Source organism: Pagrus major, chromosome 17 (genome assembly GCF_040436345.1).
Source record: "Pagrus major chromosome 17, Pma_NU_1.0".
Taxonomy (NCBI): Eukaryota; Metazoa; Chordata; class Actinopteri; order Spariformes; family Sparidae; genus Pagrus; species Pagrus major.
The window spans coordinates 14,961,914-14,983,658 of record NC_133231.1 but is presented as its reverse complement, the minus strand read 5'-3'; the positions used below and the strand labels follow the sequence as shown (position 1 = coordinate 14,983,658).

Below are 21,745 nucleotides of genomic sequence, written 5' to 3'. Positions count from 1 at the left end.
TTGTCACTAACGATGGCTCCGCACTGTGCACAAATACCAGAACCCTGAAACTGAAGCAGCTAAATGACATTTACCGTTAGCTTCACCACTCACTGGAAAAGTGGTTGTCCAGTCATAGCTTAGCAACATTTCTGTTGTGGGAGGTTTCAGATTCCTCCACGTGCTCAAAAAGTGTTTGTGGGACTTTAGTGAGAGCGATACTTTTTGAGCCTTTCCACAACCACAAACACGAGAGCAAAAGTGTAAGAAATGGATTTAACAGTGTTTTAATCTGCTTTAATGTAAACTTCAATCTCAGCAACCTAAAGAAAATGTGTGTTATTATTATTAACTAACTATATAAATTGGTGGAGCAACAGGTTATGTTTAAAAAAACAAAAACAAAACAAAACACCATTCATGACTCACACTTTCACTGCGTAAATTTCTTGACTGTGTTGAAGCCGGTCCTGGATGTATAGGCTAATGTTAGCAGCTTGGTGCTACACTCCAGTAATCCTGGCCAAAATCACCTGAAGTAATGCTACACTTGCCAAACTCATTGGTTAGCCCTCATCATACAGCCTTCTCTCTAGTAACATCAAAAGTGAAAACATACTGAATATAATATTTATAGTATAAACATAACAACATTTATCTTAGCAGCTAAACAGGGTTAATAACCTATATTTGAATGCAAGGTGGGCGATCTTACATTTTTCCTCACCTATAGTAAAATACTAGGACTGTGTATCTCAACGCTGCACAACAAGAGCAACTCTGATTCTTTATTCTTATTTCTAGGCTACGAGGATTATTAGCCGCTGAGGAAGCTAACTTTTCACCCAGGACATGCAGCTTCAGCCCCAGTCTTTGAGCACAATGACGTGTTTGTAACCAACAAGTGCTTATTTAAATAAATTCCCTTTAAACATGATTCCAATTATAAAACAGCTATCTGGAAAAACTTTAATATTCAGTCGGAGATTGCATTTTCAACCCACTCATGGAGCTAGCGTTGGCGCATTTAGCTAACTGGAAATATTAAATCTGCCAGCGACAGTTGCCAGTTCAGCAGTGAAAACTGACTTGCTTGCCTGTTGGAACCATGAAGTCTATGAAATGAAGGACTTGTTTAAAAAATTACCAAGAATTAGTAGGGATAAATGTGCTTGCATTACCGTAAACAGCACGTGCAGTGCTAGAGAGGTCAAGTCGGCCATCTTTAAATTTTTTTCACCTGTGCTTCTCCCACTGTGACTGTCAATACGTCTTCTGTGGAAAGAAAGTCCATCCATATTCTCCTTGTTTATATTTGTACATACCCAAATAGACTATGTTCTAATGTTTTAATCCTTGTGAAGAATGTCTTGTCTCAGCTTTTCTCTGCACTTCATTCACTTTCATTGCCCTCAGACGCTCTCTCCTCCAGAATGTTGTCAATAGTGAATCCTCCATGAGGCACTTTCTTGTCTTTGTCCTCCTCTGCCGTTCCCTCTGCCCAGGTCCCCCAGTCTCTGCTGGATCTGGAGTCTTGGAGTTTACCGTCTGCCAGAGCCATGACCTGGTGCACCTGGCTGGCGCTGCAGTTGGGCAGCGGTACCTGGTAGGTGGTGTGGAACCGGCGCAGGTCAACTCTGAACGAGCCCTTCTCCAGAGTCATGCAGGGTTCGAAGCGGGCGCCCCACTCGATCTCTGTTTCAATATAGGATGTTTTGGCTTGGCACATCATGCCTGTGTATAAAATGAAGTGGCTGTTAGATTCTGTCAAACATGTTAAAAACATGTTTTAAAATTGAAGTACACATCTTTTGCCACATGGTGTCGCTGTGTATGAATCTGAACCAAGCAACCAGTCAGTCATGGGTGAGGTCTGATGATCTGTTCTTACACAAATATAAATTGACTTAAAGTATTTTATTCAGGTTTACATTTTCCATCTAACTCTATACATATGTTTTATGTAAATTGTCACATTTAATGCACAGTTTTTTGTATAAATTAGAACTAAATTATTATTAATTATAAATCATTAAAACTAGATGTGTGTTTATTACAGCAGACAGAATAACCAACCATGTATAACACATACAAAATAAATGCTTTAAAAACACATTATGTTTATTTATTATGTTGATACCTCTGTCTTTACTGTATACAGTATATATTTATATATTTTTAATCTGTTTTTCTTTTTTTTTACTGTATATATGCATATATTTTTACTATATATTTTATTTGGTATACTTTCCTTTTCTTACTTTGCACTATTTGTTTCTACTGACCTGAAGAGAAAGCCACTCACAATTTCACTGTACATGTGTATAGTGACAATAAAGGCATATTCTATTCTATTCTTAAAACTGCATTAATTTAATTTAGGTTATTTTATATTTTCACATTGACTCAACATGACAGAAAAACTTTGCATTAATTGTGACACTTTACATTGAACTTCTTCATGTGTAATTAAAACACTTGAAAGTATTACATTATATAACAAGACCATCAGCGAGAAGACTGGCTATTATTATAGCTATTAGTTATTCTTAACCCTAAAACAGGCAGGAGCGGAAAATAAGTTGCAAAAAATAATGTAATGTTATCACTCATCCCTTTGGGCCTTAAGAAAAATATTTCCACATTCAAAATATATATATATTCAATATTTTGGATTTTATGAGTTGTATCTCCCAGGATACGTTGCCCTGTTAAGGTATAAACAGAGCCCAAATGATATAAACATATTAATGTTCAATTTGATTGAACATTTTTGAACATTAATATGTTTATCATTTGGGCTCTGTTTATACCTTAATAGGGCAACTGCAATCCATCTCTTCATCCTCCTCATCAGAACTTTCATCCTCCTCATCAGAACTGCCTTCATTCACTGCCTCTATCTCATGCTGGCTGAAAATTACTTCCTGATCTTCATCACTATTTGACTCAGAGTCAGAAGAACTTGCAGGGATCTCCTCTATCACTCTCATTCCTGTGCTTTCCTTTCTTTTCCCATAAAAGGACCTAGCCGAGATGCCCTGCTTGAAAATAAATAGATTTTTTAAAGTAAAATACAGTTATACTGTTGTAATGGGCACAGCTGTGCATGATAATATCTGGTACTGCAGTAATTATTAACATGCCTTCCAGTTTGAAACAAAATTTTGAATAATGCACATTGACCAAATTTCTACCCCTAATCTGGCAACGTATCTCAGGGGATACATACATTTCAAAAGCTACTAAGTAACACCACAAACACAGTTGGAACATTTTTTCTTCATCAGAATGTTTAGACAAATGTCCTAATTAATTTTAGGAATTTATATTGTTGTTTTATTGAAAATAAGTATGACTAATATATCATTACTTAACCCCAAGGAAGCAGGTTCTCCACCACTGGCGGCCATGATATTTTCTGATCAGGCTGACGAAACGATGAAAGATAGCCTGAACCAAATCATGTGATCTAGATGCTAATACCAGACAAGACTTTCTATAAATGCTAACTTGATTAGTGAAAACCTCCCAGCACACCCCCCACAGGATGTTAAAGAGTGTGTATCTCCTGGTGCACGTTGCCTGTTTTGTTTCCAACATTTGTCCAAGAATCAACAAATAATGACTGTTTCTTGGAGTAGCTTTAAAGTCACTGTTTTAGGCAAATTATTTTTTTTTAATGAGTATGTTCTGACCACAGTAGGCTTTTCCAATTTTTACTGAAACGTTGTGTCACCCATATTATGCTTTTTTAATCAACATAATGAAGAAACTTTCTGAACGGACGTATGTGCCAAGGCCCATATTGTTGATACTGAACTGTATCTGCAAAACAGCCACTCCCACTCACTGTTTCATTACTTTTCCCAGAAGTATCCCCTCTTGTAATACCAGACAACAATTATAGTTGCTTTCTAGAGAAAGTAGACCAACATAATTTATAAGAAACAGGCCTGTCATTACTTCCTTTTGGTTACAGCTGTTGGGATGATCATTTATGAGGTGTAGGTTTTCGACTAAAATGTCCTGCATTTGAGGCCCCATCATACAGATATATGGATATTAAAAGAACCTTTTGCTAAATGATTTTTCACTTTATTTTGGGGTTCCATCATCTGTCTGGCAGTCTTGTTAAAAGATTTGACTTTCCCTTGCAGGGTTATTTCAATGGACACATTTTTCTCAGCTGTTCTATGTTTTCATTTCAACTCCTGTACACAACTACATTCTCATATGATGAGATAATAAGAGGGCTGCAGTTCAGCAGGGACAAGGCTGCGGCAGTCAGTTCAAATGTTTTGGTGGATGTGGCGGCCGCATATCCTCTCACTGTCCACTGCAATCTGTGTGAAAGTCGTACTTTTTTCTGATACGATAACAATTACTGCATTCTGTCTCACAGAGCAACATAGTTTTGATGGAATTACTCGTGTCACTTCCATTTCCTGAAATTTGCTTCCTGGGTTACATTTTGTTTGTGAGAAGCTGCAATGACAACATTAAAGGCAGGACTTTTTTAACCACAATGTAGGGGTACAGGAACCTTTTTTTCCCCCTCAGTAAGCTTTTTCCCAGTGATATGTTGCACACACACACACACACACACACACACACACACACACACACACACACACACACACACACACACACACACACACACACACACAGGGTACTTCCTTATTTTACTGTTTGTCTCAAAATGTAAAAATCTAAAGTTTGTCAAAGCTCCTACCAAAAACTGAGACTCTTTCCAACACTTAGTACAAACCAAACACACCTTCTATGATGGTAAACTGCTGTCAAACAACACATACATCTACTTTTTGAACTTTCTACCCACACATGAATTACACACAGCACTAAAGCAGCCATCTTACAAACAACTGTCAGAAAGTGTGCGTGGACACTCTTTGGTGTTTTCATTCAACATTAGTCACTGGAAACTTAATGTTTCTTTTACGGAAAAGTCATGCTGACACAGTGCATAAGTGGTGACACTACAGCTGAAAACACATAAAATAGCCAAAATAGTAAGACTCATACTTAATGAGTAGATGTTAACTTGCAAACATACTGTCCAGAAAAAACAAAGAGGGTTACGGTGCTGGATCCGTTCTATAATTCCATCTGGCCATATCACTTCATCAGCATCACAGGCAAAATTGTTCCTTGCTTTTCAGATAAAAAAAAGAAAAAAAAACCTTTAATCAAATTATATCCTTAACATGAGTCATGATCGCATTTAATTAGAGACCATCGGCGTTGCTGCTCCTCTTCCTCTCCCTCTTACTGTGCCGTGCTATCGTTGAGCCTCACAGCTGCAGCTGGATTTAATGGGTCTAGCTCCAGAGAACTGGAGACCCTGCTTACGCAGCCATAGCTCACACACAGATGTTTTCTGTTTGGAATTGAATAGTCTCATGCGAAAAAGAAGTGCAGTCTTCTTTTGGAAGCGTACACAACTGAAAGCTGAAAGACATTTTTTAGTGAAGCAATTAGTCCCAGAAAATATGTAAATGAATGAAGAGAACTGGACAGAAACTGTAAATGCTGCTTTGTTTCCTGAAAAGTCATTTTCTTTTCCAAAATGTTTTCACATGTACTCTCGTCCCATTTTATGAAAGACTGTTTTGTTTTTCATTCGCTTCAGTAAATTGTTTGACAATTTGGGGAAAATGCGTATTTGCTTTGGTGCCAAGGGTTAGATGAGAAACATCTGTACAGAAAATATGTAGCTAGACCGTGGAGAAGCCTAAAACTGATGCAGTATTTGTGAATGTTGTATGCAGCCTGAAAGGAATAGCTACAGACACAATTCAGGGCTGAAAAACACACCACCAACTTTTTTTTCTTTAAGAAAAAGAAATCTTAACACTTTATGAATATGGGTACATGAATTATTATGAATTCATACGTGATGTCAAGATGAAAAACATACATTCATTCATATAGTACCTCATGAAGAAATCAGAAATGTACAAGTATTAACGGAATCTCATGCATTTGTTAATGTGGGGACAATACATCCATTACTTTATCATGATAGTTAATGTACCCTTACCAAAAAATGTTATCAAAAGATAATATAATCTATGGTTTTATCCACACGTAGTATTCTCCTTAAAAGTTACAAAATAAAAATCTATAAAGTGTGTAATAAATATGTAATATATAACATTTCTGCATTTAAATTTGTCAAAACTACTTGACCTTTATTGTATATTTGGTTGAGTTGCGTACTTATATTCTCCCAATAATGTTCAAACCCAGAGAAATGTGTAACTTTACTCAAGGTAACAGTAAATTTGTCACTAAAACTTTAAGGAAAACGCCAGATGAATAAGAGAGAGTGAATAAACATAGCGTGAACAAAAACTTGAATACATTACCTCGTACATGAACATTTCTGCCTGAGACAGCCAGATTTACATTAGTAATGGTGATTGTTTAACAATGAAGACACCAGCTCCCATGATCCCACGCTACTTGCACCCTTTTGTTTTGTTTTCATTGAGACCCCTAGTGGCAGGAATTACATACTGTATATTCAATAAAACTAAAAATGATTCTAAGCAGCAATACGGAGGTTTACAAAGCATTTCTATTTGCTTTGTTGTACTATGTTCACTGTGCAGAATGATATATATACATATGTGCAGAGTTTCACACTGAAAGGCTGTTTACATTCATGTTGAAAGTATAACATTTTTCTGTGCTCATTGAAAATCTGATTTTAAGAGGTGGGCCTACAAGCATCATTTGTGACATCACTAATAGTTTGGAAGCCATTCCTCATCCGACATTCAGCATACACAAGATAGTTGCAAGTTTGTGGGAAAAAACTAGCTAGTGTTAGCAACATTAGCGTTAGCTAAAACAAACTGGCAACCGCTTGTGGAGGCAGATGATTTGAACAACAGTAGCGTTTTGATGTGAATACAATGGTAGGAGGGAGATTGAATGTCACACTTAGTGGCTAAACATTATCAACAACACCTTTAAACTCATGAAAGGAAAAATGTTGGCATATTTATATATTCTAGGATTTTTAAGTAGAAAGAAGGAGACATGCCAGTTTAAGGATGTAAATGCAGTAATTGCTTTGGTCGTGCAAAAACCATGTCAGACACATTTTAGAGAATTTTCTGTGTGCCTTAATACATGTACAGAGGAGATTTTTAAAATGTTTTGTGTAATATTGTTGTGTTTTGTCCCTCAGGGCCACCCTTATCCATGGACTGTTCATTACAGTGAATAACAAAACAGGATAAAGGGATTACTGCCAGCTGAGTGAAAGATTTAGATTTAATTTCCTGTCTGTAAAAAAAAGAAAAGTTTTCTGCCTTCAGCCTTTTGACATGTAGATAATTCATCATGACCACAGTTACTTTCTTGGTTAAAGCATTAAAATATAACACTCTCTTTCTCCCATGGAGTACAGACTATCTTGGCTGTATTGATAGGCAGCAGATTTTCTTCTTTCAGCCATACAGATGGTTTAGTTTAACTTGCCCATGTTTTCCCCATGATGTCTGAGCTTTTTGTCTCCAGCTGTTCTGGAGGGCAACTTCTTCTTTGTGGTAAATTTCATTTAAAATTTTCAACATACGTATGCTTTTCTGATTTTTTCTCTGTCTAAACCACAGACCTCAAAGTGAACTACAATGTACTGTGAACCAACTGCTGAAGAAAATTCCAATGGATTTTTTATTGCATATTTTTCAATGGAAGCAATAAAAATGAAACCAGAACTATTTCTGTGGCTTTAAGTCACTAGGGTGGGGTCGGGGGGGGATGGGACAGTGTGAAAATATGTTGAGGAACTCTATCTGCTTCTATATCTCTGTCTGACTACTACTATTGATTACTCACCTGTGGCCTCAACAATTCCTTCCAAGATGACAATTATCTCAAACTGTTGCCGTCTAAGCTGCTCCGGGCCCAGTTCCCAGAGTGGACTGCTGGAGTCAATATTGTGTTGAATGACTTGAGGCTCCACTAAGAAGAGTCGATCCGACCCAGTTTCATAACCAAGATCAATCTCGGTCTGCTCAAGTGGCAAGAACTCGCCCTCAGCCGTTTGGCGAGACTTGATTAACTTTGCGCGGACCTTGGCGTCCACCATGTGACTTTCTCTCAGGTCCCCCAGACGGAACATCAAACATAGTTGGTCATCTCGGTTGGCAATAACGCAAGTGCGACTGAAGAGAAGAGTCTCAGCCCGCTTCTTAGGTCGGGATATTTTGACAAACATGCAACCCACCATGAGTGCATCTATCATGGAGCCAACAATACACTGCATCATTACCAGCAGCACACCCTCATGGCAGACAGGAGATACAGTCCGTGACCCATAACCAATGGTGCGCTGTGTCTCTACCGAGAAGAGTAGAGCTGAGATGAAGCCATCTACACCTAGATAGCAGGGCCTTTGGTCTACTTGTTGGTCTTCACTGGTCCCTAGTGGTGGATCTTGTCCTAGGTCACCTCTGAAGGAGGCATTCAAGAAGTAGAGTCCAGCAAACAGGAACCACGTGGTGATGTAGCACATCATGAAAACAAATAGAAACCAGCGGTACTGGAGGTCCACAAAAGAGGTAAAGATGTCAGACAGGAAGCGGCCCCTCTCAGAAATGTGACACAGATTGACGCGGCACTTCCCATCCTTGGAGACATACCGAAGTTGCCCTCGGGTTTCTGGAGTAATGGTGGGGGTTTGGTTGCACTCACTCTCCAGGAGTTTACTCCGAGCCTTAGCCAGCCTCTCCATCTCTCTAGCAGGGCTGGGCATGCTGCTGTGTGCAGGGGAGAGTGGGGTGATGTGTAGAGGGCTGTTGTTAATGGCACGCAGGGGGCTGGTGCTGCCCATGTTGGCCACACTGAGCGCATGGCGAGGGTAGTGTGAAACATTGTTGGTCTCTCTTAATGAGCAGCGGCGCAGCAAGGCTTGCTCTCTTTCTGTTTGACCGAGGGTGGAAGGTGGAGGTAAGCACAAGTGGCCCCGGTAAGAAATATCTGTTGTACTCTTATGGCGTTTCCTGGCTGTTGCAAGCTCAGAAAAAGTCCCTGGCATGATGTCCAGAAGAGGAAAAGCTGACTCTTTGTCTGTCTGGAAAAAGGAACAGAGACAAGGCTGTTATTATCTCCTTCAGGATACAGCTTTGCTGACCTGAATCTGAGTGCATTCTACAGTTCAGGGACACCAGATTATTTTTCCAAAGTTGTTTTCCACTACAGGTGAGAGTGTGTTATCATTAACAGTTTATTCAAGGTCAAGAATTTACTTTGCATGTCACTTTCAGAATGGAGGTCTTTTTCCGTTTCAGTTTCCATTTTATAGACCTCAGTTGCTTGGCAGGCTGCACAAATAGAGAAAAAGGGCGTACAGCTGCCAACTATAATTTCTACAAAAACAATCTGCAAAAGAAAATTTTCTTGGAAATATTCAAACACTGCCTTACATTTATTACAAAGCTCTCACACTGAACGTCCTCTCCTGAAGGTGTGGAATGGACAACCATGATAGATTTTGGATGACAGGGCATGGATGTTCGCCGCCCCCTCATCCCATCCTGGGTGGTCCGTGGAGGCCCCACGGCCCCTATGCTCACTGTTGTCCTACAGGATTCAGGGGATCTTCCGGTCTCAAAGTTGTAGTCTCTTCTCGCACCAGGATACATTACAAGAATGCAAAGGCAATAGACCCTAGCAGCAGAGCATGGGGATGATCATTCAGGTTCAAAGGTTCTTCCATTGATTCAAGACCTAAGGAAATTAAAGAAGACAGGATATATTACACCCAGCAGGAGGAGTACATCACTCATTAAGAAAAACTCAAGCTTGTCGAAAGTACTTCAAATTCTTTGCAACAAATAACCAGAAAGAGAATGCCATGGCCACAGACAAGAGTTACAGTTCTGAGAATATTTTTAAAAAATAGTTTGACACAGATTGCAAAAGCTGGTTCTAAGAAAAAAGCAGAATATCCAGATTAAATCTGAGTTGAATTAACCTGAGGGTGGTGCCAGTGCATACCATTATTCCATACCAGAGACAAGATGCTAAATACTTCCTTTTAAACAATGTGTTAGTGGCCTGTATACTTTTAAAGTGACATTGGAGTGGTCAACACAACGGGAGAAAGTTAGGGAGAGATCCACTCCAGCTGGAGCTTAGCCCCGACATCCTGCTGCCTCAGCAGTACTCCTGTACTGTATCCTGCAGAGTTGAGTACACACAGCTGTTTCACACATGAAGAACAACTACACAGGACAGGCTGCTAATGTGATGTATTGACCCCAGTTTAACACTTAACAAGACTATTCATAAATTAAAAATGTAAATACCATCAGCATGTTTGAGTACATTTACACATAATAAAAAGGAAAGGTTAGAAATAGTCCACTGAGAGTTAGATTTGACTCATTTCTGTGTTGCATCATTAGGAGAAACTCAACAAACTTTGTGAAACGGCTTTGAAAACGGTTTATACCGGTTTATACAACGGTTTATACATACATATACATAAATATATATACATATATACATATATTGCAGCATGGTTGTGTTCACTGCGCCTGCGGTTTATTCGCGTGTAAGTTTATATCCTGTGACATACAGTGATATACAGGGAAGAGATGAGGTGAGAGATTCTAGAGAAAGATAGTTTGCTGTTGAGTCTCACTTCCAGATAACTGGTATTTGATTACCAGGTCCTGAGACTCAACAAACAACTATTATTCCACAGCACTACTCACCACACCTTCAAGAAGCCTCTATTGAATAATCTAAGTGATCATTTGGGACAAAACTATCATCTCCATCGTCGTTTGCTTCAGGCAGGCCTTGAATTTCAGAGTACTGTCATCCAGCAGAGTCTAAATCTATGTAGTTAGTGCAAAAATGATCAAATCACTAATGATATGTTGTTTTACATGTAATACATTTGCTGATAATATGAAAAGAACTACTTTCGCAACACAGATGAAGCATTTATTTCCCAACTTTGTGTGGCCTGGTTAGTCACATTTGTTGATGTTATCTAAGAACAGATCATGCTGAACTGTTCCCAGACAGTACTTTGTAACTGTTGTTACAGACACAGACATAAGATGATAAAATTGTGAGATGACTCAGAAAGGGAAAAGGGGCATTTTGCCAACTGGGTTTGTTTTTTACAAAGAACTAAGAAATGTAATATTGGAACACTACACTCTGACAAGTTTGCTGTGCTCATGGTCAATATTTAGGGATCAATCCTTTTTTTTATTCTCTCTTCTTGTTGTTCCATGTACACTATAGCATGAACCATGTAAAAGACAGTGGGAAACACTGTGACCATCAACTTTGACTGTGTGAGCACCAAGCATCAATGTTATAACCACAGAGTCCATCTCTCACCCAGCTGTGCTGAGGTGTTGCATGTTGGCTCAGAACACTTGAGTGCAACAGCTCGATCCGAGATGTACTGGGGGAGCCAGGTCTCTGTAAAGATGTGAGCACAACAGTCTTTGATTTCATGTTGTTTGGCCAGTCCCATTTTGTCCATCTCATTTTCGTTATTCGAGCAGACTTTAAACCAAGCTGGGTTAGCATAGCTCTTACTCTGACTGTCTTCCTCAATGGGGCGGTCAGGCGGGTCAGGCCGGATGGTTGAAAGAGGCCACAGGCTGTGATGGACTCAAAGTCCAAAAATTTCAAAAGTTAATCCAAAACACCTGCTTTCCTTCTCCTGTCGTTGAAAGTATTTCTGTTGTATGTGTTACATGTGTCAGCAATAAAGCCGAAGAATGACAGCTAACAAAACAAACAAACAAACAAACAAACAAAAGCAGCATAATTTTAGTCTTAATGCAACTTCCTGCATCTTTATGCGCCGCCATTGTGTGAACTGTTCCTTTAACTGGTCATTGTATAATTAATGTGGTATTCAAGACATTAAGCATTGCGGTCACATGAAAGTGTGAGTAAAACATTGTAAAAAATTAATATCCTGGCAGTTCAGTTCTTAGTGTGGGTCAAACTCCAATAACATTTCTCATAATGTAACTCAATGGCAGATTTCCCTGTACTACATCACTTATGTCCTCTTCCTGGCCTACTTGCCAGGGGCGGTTCCTCATATGGGCAATATGGGCAGCTGCCCAGGGCGACACTTGTGGAGGGGCGGCACAAGCGCCCGCAAAAAAAAAAAAAGAGAGCGGACAGTCGCCCACCATAACCGGCTCTGTAGCAGCCGCCTCTGGGCTTATCTCGGCGGATCGCCCCCGGTACCGACCCGTACCGGCTGCCTTAAATTTGTTTGCATTCATTGTAAATGTGAGTCTGCTTGCTGCTGAGAAAGTCTCTTATACAGAGGTGGAAGAAGGGGAAAGAGAGAGGGGCGTTGGATAGGTTCATCTAGACCTCAGCTCTCCCTACTGGTAAGGGGGAGCTGTGAAGCAGGGGATTCATCTTATAGTGCACAACTAATGCAGTTAGTATGCTAAAGTCAATCACATCACGAATTGCTTCCAAATAAAGCACATTTCAGTCATAATAAGATAGACAGACAGACAGACAGACAGACAGACAGACAGATAGAGAGATAGATAGATAGATAGATAGATAGATAGATAGATAGATAGATAGATAGATAGATAGATAGATAGATAGATAGCTTTGTTAATCCCTGAGGGGAAATTAGGTTATCAGAGCACTGGGTACATTAAAATACAAATACAATCAAAATACAAGGGCAAATATAGAAACAATAAAGTACTATATACAATATGTAAAAAACAATAAAATACTATATACAATAAAATTCTTAAGTAGCTATAAAATAAAATAGGGGGCTGGAGGCGAGGTTCGCCCAGGGCATCATGCAAGCTAGGACCGCCACTGCTACTGTCAACCTTGTTCCCTCATCTCGCAGTCTGCTATAAATAGTCCGGCCACGCACTTCAAGCACGTCTAGTTCGCATCCGCCATGCTTTCCGGCGAAGTTCTGCCTCCATGACTCTGCCTCGCCACCCACCTGACCAGACCTGCGGACTGATCTGGTCTGCCTGCTGCATTTGGAAGTTTTTGTTGTTGTTGTTGTTTGTTTATTTGTTGTTCCAATGTGTGAACGTCTTGTATACAGCACTTTTCCAAAACACAGTCACAAAATGCACAAGGGCTTCATGGTTGACAGGATTTTGGATTAAAACAATTAAAGTAACACAAACACAATGGACAGCAACAGTAGGCTATGAACACAACTAGAACAGAACTAAGAGGTGGGTTTTTTGTGTTGGGACTCGGGTCTATATTTTCAGATCAGATCATCGAGCCCCTCGCAAATGCAATAAATAAACATATATCCAGACATATGAGAGATTTTAGTTTCTCTGTTCTAGTTTTGTTTGGACAAGTTGTGTGTTGATGCTTTGGCAACATTGTTGTAAAACTTTCATGCCAATAAAGCCCCTTTGAATTGAATTGAATTGAATTGAATTGAATTGAATTGAATTGAATTGATTACTTTTTAACACTCGGCGAGCTCAGGGCTGTTTTACTTGGGGTTTTATACATATGTCAAATGCGTAAGAACAGGGTGGAGTGGGTGGCGCTTTCTCCAGATGAGGTACTCACAATTTTACGCAGGAGCTCAGTTTGAGGCACGATGGGCTACTCTCAAAAATGCACCGATCTTACAACCCGCTGGAAAAACTCACAATGTGTGCCGTGTGATTTAAAGCCAGGTAAGTCATTCATGTTATTATTGTTATTCTTCTTCTTATATTATATAAACCCATGTGAAGTTATATTTTTATGTTATATTGTGTTATTTTCTTTTGCTTCAGGACATGAAGTAACCCCTAACTGTGGCTTTGATGATAAGGGGGGGCGACACGACTCTCCATTCAGATCATGCAAACCAGCCAGTACGTTCAATACCGGCAGCTGGGCGTACTGTCAGCCCTGTCGCTCCTGCCCGCCCGGGTACATCACCGTGAGCCCCTGCAGCACAACCACTGACACGCAGTGCCGAGAAGCAAGGTAAGGACGCGTGTTCATCACCCCAGGATCTGTCAGACAAGGTGGGCAAGTTTCGTTCCCAAGCATCGGTGAAACACGGAGAAAACTGAATCACCCGCTTCCTCTGCAGTGGAAGTTATAAGAACTAGAAAAAGGCTCTTTATTTCAAGTAAACCGTTTGTGTTACTATAGTGAAAGCCTGTACATTTTTTTTTTTTTAGGAACCATACGACCCAAGTTCCAGACAAAGTGAGTAGACCTTGTCCTGAGCTTTATGTCACTGCTTTAATAATGTTTTTTGAAACATGATCTCATTTTTTCTCATTCTCGTCAGGAAACAACAACAAAAACATCAACACCTCAGACTGTCTCAGAATTTTCAACGGTAACTGTCATCTAGATAAAGAGGGGAGATATTTCTGTGGCTCAACACAGGAAATGATCAGCCTATACGTCAGTGCTTATAAGGAAATGAACCCACATGTAAAAGTTCCCTAATTTCATGGTTTGACTCATTGTCTTAATTTTTTTTTATTTATTTTTTTTAAAAACCTTGTTGGCGTATTATAAATAGTTGATTCATTAGTTTAAAAATATCCTAATGAAAAAAAGTAAAAAGTCGAAAATATATAAAATATATAAGTACAAGAGCAGTAGAAACAATATAAATAAGAAACAAAAACTCCAAAAATGTTTACACTATTGCACACTGAGATGCAGAAATTGCACATTGGGAAATTTAATTCCTTCTCATCTGCTCACTGTTGCTCTACAAAAAAAATTAAATTTACATTTTCTTTTTAGACAATAATTGGTGTCATTTTGCATCTTAAAGTTTATATTTGGCGGACCCTGACAACTTTTCTAGCTTCAAACAGTGTTCTGGGTACCTGATTTTCCTCTGAGAACAGCTTGTTCACATATGGAATGAGTTTGTATTATTACCTCATTATTCACTGGCCTGTTTGTTATCAGATAGCCTAATTGGCTACAAAAATGCAGATGAAAGGTTTAGATATGAGTTCGAATAAAAGCACTCGATTATGATTTTATATGTAGCTAAGTAGATGACATGGTCTAATGTATAACTAACTACGATTAAAATTACAGACTTGAAAACATTTTCATAAAAGTACAAGTACCCCAAAAATGACTTAATTACAGTAATTTGATCAGATGTAATTAATAACTTGCTTTTGCCCTGCTTTTGGCCCATTGTCCAACAATAAATTTCATTTTCTACCCTCCAAGTGAAAAAGTTTCTCTGTCACTCTGTTGTCATTTCAGAGTCAGACAACCCGAGAATCCACTTCACCAGAAAAAACCACTGAGGCACCTTCGGTCCCCCTTCAACACCCTAGCCATCTACAATGTAAGTTTACACTTGATTATGCTGGCATCATTCTCGACAGGCCCCTTCCCACACCTACGACTATTCATTCTACTATCTCAGATTAGCCATTAGTCCACCTTTAAATCATCACTTTAAACTTTCTTTTATTGTAGGGCCTTCTCCTAACTGGTTTTTATTGTGGTTATTTTAACATCTTAATATACCCGTCTTTTATCTGCCTGTTTATCCCGTGTATTTTAATGTCTGCCTTTGAAGCACCTTGTAACTCTGGTTTTGAAAGGTGCTTTATAAATAAAGTTTATTATTATTTTATTATTATCTTCGTAGGCCCTCCTCGATCCTCTTTCCCCCCCTCAGTCTCACGCCTCTGCTTGGAACAAAAACACATTTCTTCGTAGTCTAAATTTACCCTTGACATTTTGTTACTTTTGCAGGGGCAGTACCACTGGTTATCCTTATTTCCATCATGCTGGTTGTGCTGTCTGCCGTTGTAATCTACATGAAGCGGAAAAGAGGTTTGCATATTGAAAGCAAAGGTTTAAACACAAATATAAGTGTGCATAAAGGTGAAGAAGGTCGACAACTCATAGACTGTGAAACTGCACTGATCAAGCATGTTATTTTCCTGGGATATAATTTGACAGCAGGGCGTATGGGGTAATTCTGATTTTGATTATGTGTCTCTCGTGCACGGCTTCAACACAGGTCAGGGCACAGTGTTGACTTATAACAGAAGATCATCATACATCAATGCGGGGTTCTCTTCTCTCTCTGCTCCACCTGATAACAGTGATCTGCTGGAGGACGTTCTGAGTGAGTGGAAATGAGATTGTTATCTCTAAATGAACTTTGCATAACCAAACGTTTGAGCTGTGATTTTCGTTTCTTTTCTTTATCATGTCCTGTTTATCAACACCTTCTTTATCATGCCAGAAAAGTTTTGGACCAGTTGGTTTTCTTGGTGTGCTGTCAGTCGGTAATAAGTTATAAGTTATGACTAGTGTGACTCAGTCAGTGTTGTTTGGCTGCAGGACGCAATGTTGTATTTCTTGGACCATTTATTGTGTCTCATCCGGTGCGCTCAACTACAAACCCAAATAAACTGATTAAAAAAAAAAAAAGACAAAGAATGCATTTGTCTTTTCCTGCATGTTCCCTCTGTAGGTCCCACCATCCTGTCAGCACCTATACAGACAGTGCTGGACAACCTGGATGTTCTGGAGGAGCTAGTCATTTTGTTGGATCCAGAAAGCCATGGGGTAAAAAACACCAAACATCTGGCCTCTCATTGCTCCTTCCCCTCCACCTGGATTACTTACAGCTACTCCATGAAGGACAGTAAGAGCCCTCTGAAAGCCGTGCTGGAGGGGGTCACCAGCCGGCACCCTGAGTGGACAGTAGGACACCTGGCTAAGATGCTCCGACTTATGGAGCGCAACGATGCCATTGCTGCTCTTGCCAAACTCAAACTGAATCAGATGGACGTATAGCATTCACCCAAAAGTCCAAACGTCCAATAGTGCTGCAAATAGTACTTACAGGAATCCACAAACAAACGGTGGCAAAGGTGGCATACCAAACTGATCAGCAGTAACAAAGAGAAAATGTGGGGAAAGTAGTTTGATGCAGAAAAGTTCAAAACTACTGTGGTTGTGTAAACAGCTTTGCAATGTCTTCTGTGGCTCTTTAAAGAAAAGATTCTGAAATCACTTATTTTATGGTCAGTATATCAAGATTTGGAAGAAAGTCATTTGTATCCCTCAGCTCTCAAGTTATATTTTGGGAACAGTGGAGCTAGTGTTTTTGGAGCTCGGCCCTCTCGATTGGCCCAATTCCAATGTCCACACTCACAAACTCTGAGGCCCATTTTCTGGTAAATCCCTGAGGGTTTAAAGTCTGTCTCACTGTCCGAATATGAAAATCATAATCCAGATAATACTGCTCTTAAGTATCTGAGTACTTCCTTTATTCTAAACGCAGCATTTTTTTAATCACAAATACATTTTCTAAATCAATACCTAACATCTGACATTTTCTCCAAGAACTGATTCTCTTCTTAAATCACACAGCTTATTAAACAACAAAAAAACACAGGTGCATATAAAGACCAACACAAACACAATCAGACAAAAGTGTTAGGGAAAATAATTCAGAATTGTTTGGAAAGAAACCCTTTTTTTGTTTAATAAACTGTGGTTTAAGAAACAAATGTAGTTGTACAAATGAAGATGAAAATTTCTGTTTGTTCAACAGTGCCACCATCTGGGTTACCATAGTAACAGCAATACCTTTAAGGGGAAAGAAGAAGGTGACCGGTTGCTCTGTGTAACACGATGTTTGTGTCTGGGGAGTGATTCAAGCACCAGAGGCAATACAGGCACTCCAAACAAAAAATATCACCCATATATACATACAGCCTTTTATCATATCATATATATGTCGTAAGCCTGTAAACCGTTGTGTCATCTCTTCTCTTGTTTCATTATTTTCTAGGTACTGTTATTTGGAACTTTGATAAAGACCCAATGGCCGAAACATGTTAGATTTTTTTAATGATTGCCCTCTTCATGATTTAGCCACTATAATAAATGCTCTTTAATATTTGTTTCCTTGTTTTGATATTTTCTTGTTTGGACTGGCTCTGGTTTTTGAATTGGTGACTGTGCCCATATTGTATCTTGGGAGATCCTGCAGCCAGAAGAGTTCTACCCCAGGGTCGGTTTTTGGCATGCTATATTGGGTGGGCTGGTAGAAATAATAGGTGGGTAACTTGGGTGGTAGTTAGCTCAGGGTTAGTGGAGTGAGAAAAGGTTATGGCAGATGGTAATATTTGGGGCAAATGCAAGTAAAATACTGTTGTGCCCTGGTGAGGACCAAACTCAGATAATCACAATGGTAAAGGGGCTTTACAACAATTACCACAACGGCAACTGAAATTTTATAAATAAATACATTTTATTCAACATTATTTTTTATTGGTTTTGTACCTTAAAAGCCCTTGGGCTGAAGCAACGTACAGAAGCGTGATCATATAGATGCCAGATCAGCCCATCCCTCCCTCCAACACATTACTTCACCCTCCCCACATAGCTTTGAACATTGATTTCTCAAGTAAAAAGGCTAAACAGTACAAGGTAGTAAAAAAAAAAAAAAAAAAAAACTTTTCCAAAGAGAAAACATGAATCAGAATAGTTGCATAGAGTGTAATTTAGCTGAAACAGCAGGACTGAAAGCATATCTGGCAAATACATGACAGTGTTGTGGACTCATGCATTAGAAAACCATTTTAAACACTCAGAGCTTGCACCCTCGGGACTTTCACTTGCAAACAATAATTATTGTGGTAACTACCAGGATGGTGACAGAGTGAGTTGAACCTAATATTATAAACTATTACCTAATTGTATTAATTAACCGTAGGCCACCTTACTGTGGGTGTGCAATAAAAAATAAGAAATTAAGTTATTAAGGTATAAATATTTTTTGGAAAATCAGTATGATAGCAATAATAAACTCAATTAGTAAGAGTAATAAAAATACTATAATCCCTGATCATCATTATCAAGTAGTCATTATCAGTAGTTGTTGTTCTGTATGTGAGTTTGTTGTGGTGCACAGACACAAATGTAAAGCTTGTTGTTTAACCCAGAAGAATAGCTGTTGTAGTGCAGTAGCTAATGGGGATCCTAATAAGCTAAACAAATTCATAGAATTCGAACTAATTCATAGAGTGGTGTAGTAATGAGTCCTATTACCCAGAAATCAGTTTGCACTCTTGGTCCCCTTGTCTCAAAGTCAATGTGTCTTTTGAATCAGTGTTCCTACTCCAGTTTTACATCTTGGGCAGAACTTTGAATACTGAGGCTTTATTCTGTGTAGCCTATCAGGGGTATAGTGTTTTCTATGAATGAGACTGTATTGTGTAATTTCATGTCTAGAGTTAAAAGAGAAATACTGACTACCAATACAGAGTGCGTCCCATTCCACTTCCTCACTCCGTGCACTCACAGCAGTATGATTTGATAAATCCCGGACTAAGTATAAGATATAAACCCTTTTACTCCCCGTTTGTCACACACAAGTGCATCTCGAGGCAACTCTTGTAAAGTTTATAGACGGCCATTTTGTTCTGAGATGATAAAGTGCCTAACCTGGAGGTAATCTGAAAAAATGGGTGCAGGTATTTTGGCAATATATTAATTTGCAATAAACTGGCTGATTAAGAACAAAGGTAAGTCATTTTCTGCAAGGCTGTCTGGGACCTCTGTTGTTCGGTCCATGGGGGGTCCCATTTCAATGTGGTTTGGCAGCGTCTCTGCGTCTCCCCCCGTCCTGAGCATCTTCCTGAAAATCTCTGTGAGAATATGGAAACCTATTTGTGACAAACTAATACTATGCAACAACTTAAGACAGTTTATGCATACTGCTAAGAAGGTAGGTAGTAGAGCCAGACAGTGTCATGACATTGTTAGTATCATCAGCGCAGTATTAATGATATTGTCTGATGTGACATTATGGCGATTGAGTGCAAAATTATGAGACGTTCAAAGCAAAGCATTGCTGTGCATAACATGATACAACACTCTGCACAGGCTTAAATAAATTAAATAATAGTGCTAGTTTTTGATTGGATTAGGAAAAAATGACATCAGATCACCCTGAAAGTCAATAAACAAAAATACTGAATTGCTGTCCACAAATGTCCCAATAAAGCCAGCAGTACCAAAACCATGATGTGAAAATACTTTAATACAAGTCCTGTTTTAAAAATCCTACTTCAAGGTACAATATGTAAGAATTTTAGTTTAAAACATTTTAAAAAATAATAACGGAAATTATCAACACAGTATAAAGAAATAACAGTTTTATTCAACATTATGTTGAAGACGTCTTTGTATTGTGTTGCAGGGATATCTATTGAGGTTAGCTTGCTAACCAGCTAGCCCTTAGCCAGTTTGTACCACACCACACCAACCCCTCCCTGGTGCTCTGAGCTCACAGTCCGGGCAGAGTCAGCTCATACAACCGCTAGCTGAATGGTTAACTTACTAGCTACTGCCAGCTACAGTTAGCAGCAGTTAGCGGTTACTCTGGTGACATGCTGCACCCTTTTTGTTTGGAGTATGAATTAGACAGATGGCCAATTCTTATATATTTCACCTTTAAGTAAAATTCTATCTGACGTGATTTAAAGAATACTAATGCATCAAACGTGTGAGTAGCATTGTATTGTTGCAGCTCCTCTGGCCAGAGATAGTTTTAAATAAATACTCAGATATTCACAATATCTTTCTCAGGATATAACTTAGAAAGAAGTTCGGGTCGTCTTACATCGTAAAACCTAAATAAAACATAATGTGATTTGATGTGGATAGGACGGTAATTATTTCAACCACAGATGGTCCCCTTCATACATACACTTGTATTTACTAGTGATGAAATGCCAAATCATCATCTCCTATATTATACAACATATATACCAGGACAATATTCCCAGTCTGTATCTCGCATGAGTGATTACAAGATACAACATTATTATCTCTACGAAGTACACCATTAAGTGAAGATTGTTTTAGTTTCATTCTTTTCTTGTTGTCTCCTATATTGTATTAGGATTTGGCAAATAAACCAGCAAACCATGTCCATGCCCATAAAAGACTCTTTCTGTTGTTTCAAATATAAATAGTGTCAAAATATCAGTGTCCTTAAAATTTGAATAATTCCGGTATGTCTCAAGTCTCAGTTCACATTTGTGGTTGAACATTAGTCATGCCTATCTTTATATTACAGCAAAAAGAGCTTTTTTTCATTTCCTCTTTGGGTTTATTCAAATGAGACCATTTGAGAAGTTTAAAGAGGAAGCTGCACAAAACAGGATCAAAAGAAAAGTACCTCAAAAACATAATAAAGCTGCAGTGTGTAGGATTTAAAAGGCATATAGCAGCGAGGTTGCAGATTGAAAGCAACTAAATTCCCCTCGTTCACCCTCTAAAAAGTCCCTCTCTTGAGCCAGTGTTTTGGTTTGTCTGCTCTTAGTTCTAGGGGATTATAAGCGAATGAAAACATGATTAATAATTAATCTAATATTCCAGTTCTGCCAATAGATCCCCCTTACTACTACGCAGTGGTAGAGCATTTGAGTGAATGTACTTAGTTACTTTTACCACTGATAAAATGCTGTAGAGTAAAACCTGTTAACTTACGGATCTTTCCTTGTTTCACCAGGATAGAAACAGCAACAGCAGCAGCAATGCCAGCAATGCCAACAACACCACCGACACTGGCAGCGACAATGATCCAGACAGTCTTTGCAGCACCTGAAAGAATATCAGACAGAGTTGAGACGGAAGGATGGGCTCAAAGGTGATGCAGTAATTTATCTATGGCTTTAGACCCATTTAGACA

At 39.0% G+C, this 21,745-nt stretch overlaps 2 protein-coding genes across 2 annotated transcripts; one reads left to right on the top strand and one right to left on the bottom strand.

Moving 5' to 3' along the window:
- Positions 1-1,155: 1,155 nt before the first annotated feature.
- Positions 1,156-9,527, bottom strand: kcnj20 (potassium inwardly rectifying channel subfamily J member 20). Its single transcript, XM_073486218.1, has 3 exons — positions 9,444-9,527; positions 7,855-9,091; positions 1,156-1,713 (listed from the first exon to the last, which is right to left on the bottom strand). The coding sequence occupies exons 1-3, from the start codon at positions 9,525-9,527 to the stop codon at positions 1,373-1,375; spliced, it is 1,662 nt and encodes a 553-aa protein (XP_073342319.1). The 3' UTR covers positions 1,156-1,372.
- Positions 9,528-13,630: 4,103 nt separating this feature from the next.
- Positions 13,631-17,944, top strand: igflr1 (IGF-like family receptor 1). Its single transcript, XM_073485452.1, has 8 exons — positions 13,631-13,709; positions 13,812-14,007; positions 14,208-14,235; positions 14,321-14,371; positions 15,274-15,358; positions 15,775-15,855; positions 16,046-16,153; positions 16,505-17,944. Exons 1-8 carry the CDS (start codon positions 13,631-13,633, stop codon positions 16,828-16,830), a joined length of 954 nt encoding a protein of 317 aa, XP_073341553.1. The 3' UTR covers positions 16,831-17,944.
- Positions 17,945-21,745: the final 3,801 nt, after the last annotated feature.